Source organism: Microtus ochrogaster, chromosome 2, assembly GCF_000317375.1.
Source record: "Microtus ochrogaster isolate Prairie Vole_2 chromosome 2, MicOch1.0, whole genome shotgun sequence".
NCBI classification, from domain to species: Eukaryota; Metazoa; Chordata; class Mammalia; order Rodentia; family Cricetidae; genus Microtus; species Microtus ochrogaster.
Window position 1 is genome coordinate 19808038 of NC_022010.1, and position 3861 is coordinate 19811898.

A 3861-nucleotide genomic window follows, 5' to 3' on the forward strand; every position below is an offset into this window, starting at 1 on the left:
GGAGAGGGGAGAGAAGAGGAGGGGAGGGGAGAGGGGTGAAGAGAAGAGGAGAAGAGAAGAGAATTATGGCCAGGGGGTGGTGGAAAACTCCTTTAGGGATGCAGAGGCAGGCAGATTTCTGTGAGTTTGGGACCAGCCTGGTGTACAGAATGGGTTCCAGGACAGCCAGGACTGTTATGCAGAGAAACCCTGTCTCAAAAAACAAACAAAAATAAAATATTTTTTTTAAGTTTTCAAAAGAACATGGTAATTCTCTAGCAATGGTTCCCAATGAAAATGCTATTGAAGAAATGTCTGACAAGAAACTTAAAAAAATGTTTTAGTTTATTTATCTAGTATGTGTTTTGGCTAAACTAAGAAAAATGCAGAGAAGGCTTAAATAAACAAAACCAAAAATGAAAAGGGCTTCATAATAATAGACCCTGAAAAAAAAATCAAAGGACATTAGACAGATCCAAGATGGCGGACTAGAACACTCACCAGTTTCTCCAGCTGGTGAAACCAAAACAACCAGAGAACAACCAAAAGGTTCAGACAAGCTTGGGGAAAGTCAAGAGGCTTTAGACAGTGGAACAGTGGGCTCCCCAGAACTGATTACACAGCCACACCGCAGAGATGGACCCAGCACGGGTGTGGGGCTGGGCTGAAATGACTTTCAGCAGACAGCAATGGGATCCCCAGAGAAATCTGGCTCTCAAGAAACTGTGTGCCTGGGCGGTGGTGGCGCACGCCTTCAATCCCAGCACTTAAGAGGTGGAGGCAGGCAGATCTCTGTGAGTTCAAGGCCAGCCTGTTCTACAAAGCGAGTGCCAGGACAGCCAGGACTGTTACACAGAGAAACCCTGTCTTGAAACAAAACAAAAAGCTCTGTGTTCTCCAAAATCATGCTTACAGTGGCACAATGGGGAGTTATCTTGAGAGGAACCCGAACTTGCTTGTCTAGGAGTCAATGAGTCCGGGTTTGTTTGTCCCTGGGAACCCCCAGCAGTACTATACTGACTCAGCAGGCATCAGCCTTGAGACCCCGTTTGCCCTTAGTGGAAAACATCTGATACAAACGTACCACCAAGAGCTTCTTGCACTGGGAAGCTGATCTGTGACGCAAAAAAAATAAAAGAAGAATGTGTTCCTTTAAGATCGGCAGCTCAGAAAACCAGCTGGGAGAATCCGGAAAGAATCATTGCAAGTCATTTCATGCAACTACTCCGGAGAACTGAGTCCCAGAGTCCCTGATCTGTGGGAGACAGACTGATAGGCAGGGCTGCAATAAATCAGAAGTCTTCTGCATGTCAAAGGAAGTGACGAAACAAGCTACAACGTGGGAGAAAACCTTTCCCAGCTATTCCTGTGACAGGAGACTGATTGGCTAGAACCCCTGGTCTTAGAGACCCTGTGGCCTCTGTCAATAGCAGTCAGAGAGGCAGATCACACATTGCATTGCTGTAACAGGGCCTCCTACCCTTCCTTAGCTTTCCCATCTGGGGAGGAGGGGTGCAGGGGTGTGTGGGGACAACACTAATTGCAGGCGACAGTAAGTGAGTCTCTATACCGCTTCCTCCATGAAGTACTTTGCCACAGTGAGAGAAAACTCATAACACCTCTAGGGAGATTTCAATCTTGGATTTAGTCTCCTTTGCTTTTAAACAAAAATAATGTTTTTGCCCAAGAAAAAGATCAACAGAGTCAAGAAGCGCATTAACAATCATTTAAACTGCTGTTTCCAATTAAATCTAACCAGTAGGTTCATTCATTTCCACAGAGACCAAGCCTCCTTTGCTGGCCGGACCTGACTTATAATCAATATTTTGAAACTCCTTATTGAAATACACAATGAATAGTTATATTTGAAAGATGAACTTAACTGTGTCTTCATTGCTCGGTATTTGTGTCGACATGTCCCTTGGGTTTTCTGCCATGCCAGACCGAAAAGGCTGAAATAGAGAAAACATTGTCAGCTCTGCCTACAGCGGTCATATTCTTTAACCTAACGTACATTCATGGAGAACCCAATACAGAAACTGCCACAAACTTTCTCATGCCGTTTTCACACTGCTGACGCCTAAAAAAGCTCGTGTGCGCTCAAGAATATGGCCAATATATAAACTAACATCACTTAACAAACAATACACAAGATGAAAAGAAAGATAAACTCGCGTAAAATCGGAAAGTTACAGAGCTCGTTGTTTTTGTGGATTGTGTTAGCTAGCGATGGATTTCACTGTGACAGTCCATACCTGCATAACACCGTGCTTGATCCTCCGTTTAAATGGCTCTGAGCGTGGGGAAAGGAAGAAGTGACAGGACAAGAAAGACACTCAGAATGATGTCGGTTCCAAAGGACCTTACCACTGAAGCTGGAGCATAAGCCCCCGGCCGTTAAAGGGGAATTGAAAGGGGGTGAAATTAGAACACTGATAAAGAAAACAGGCTTCTAAAATCTACACCAGTTCTCTAGGAACCAACCCAAAGGCGAATGTTGCCTTCAGGAAGCACCTTCATGCCCCTAGCATTGTGCTGGGTGCTTTACCTCCTGCCGTAGTTAAAGGACCCCTAAGATCGTCAGACTCAGAAACATCAAGGGACTTACTTGCCCGGGTTCCAGCTGCACAGTGCGCAGAGTCTGAACAGACTCGGAGGCTGCTGTGCTCTCCCTCGCTATCTGCAGATATGGACCGAACTAATAGCTACTGTTTTCGCAACAGTTGGGAACAAGGGAGTGGAGGTACAAAAGAGCGCGCGTTGTCCTGGTTTCCAAGCAGAACACTCTGAGAAGGCCACGCTACCCCACTTTTGAGTACGAGGCGAAGAAGCTAAGACTATGAGGCCTTTTGAAAGGATGTGTGTACTTCTGTTTTATGCATTTGAGTGTGTTGCCTGCGTGTGTATATATGTGCACCATGTGTAAGCCTGGTGCCCTAGACGTCAGAAAAGGACATTGGATGCCCTGTAACTGGAACTACAGACACATAGGAGTGCTGGGAAAGCCAGGTCCTCTGCAAAAACAGAAAATACTCTTAACTGTTGAGCCATCTTTCCAACCTCCGTAAGACACGTTTTTAAAAGAGATATTATGTGTGGAGGAAGCAAAATAAAATCAGTGGTTCTGTTTCATCTGACATAGCTGGGGATTATTCACCACGAATACATAACTTTATCTCATGTTTCCCTTGATGTTAAATAAGATTCACAAATGGCCTCTGTTCTACCGTACGATTTATTCTAGTACATGTGAAGTTTCTGTATGTATTTAGTAGTAGAAACTTAATGTTGGCCATTGTCATGATTTTCAGTCATCTGCAATCAGTAATAAGTGTTTCAGAAGTTAAAAATGGGATTGTTTCAAAACTTCTTATAACATAAAGTTAGGTGTCAGATTTGGGGGCATATGTCTATAACCTCAGCACTTGGGAGACAGAGGCAGGAAGATCAGGAATCCAACATCATTTTCTGATACTTAGTCCATGTCTTAGACAGGGTTTCTATGGCTGCCATGAGACACCATGACCAAAAAGCAAGCTAGGGAGGAAGGGGTTTATTGGTTTACACTTCACATTTCTGCTCATCGTCAAAGGAAGTCAAAACAGAAACTCAAACAGGGCAAGACTGGAGGCAAGAGCTGATGCAGAGGCCATGGAGGGGCGCTTGCTGCTTGTGGCTTGCTCAGCCTGCTTTCTTATAGACCCCAGGGCCACCAGCCCAGGGATGGCACCACCCACAAAGGGATGGGCCTTCACCGTCAATCCCTAATTAAGAAAATGGCCTATAGATCCACCTAACTCCAGCTAATGGAAGCATTTTCCTAACTGAGGGTCCCTCCTCTAATAGGACTTTGGCTTGTGTCAAGTTAAACTCTCTCCAGCA

The 3861-nt window shown here is 44.9% G+C and overlaps 1 protein-coding gene across 1 annotated transcript in view; it reads right to left on the reverse strand.

Annotated features, from left to right (window-relative positions):
- Sept14 (septin 14) overlaps positions 1-1918 on the reverse strand; it is a 25025-nt gene extending 23107 nt beyond the window's left edge. The window contains exon 1 of the mRNA XM_013350314.1: positions 1863-1918. Coding sequence (XP_013205768.1) covers positions 1863-1916 — 54 coding nt within the window. The 5' untranslated portion in view covers positions 1917-1918. The remainder of the gene's footprint in view (positions 1-1862) is intronic.
- Positions 1919-3861: the final 1943 nt, after the last annotated feature.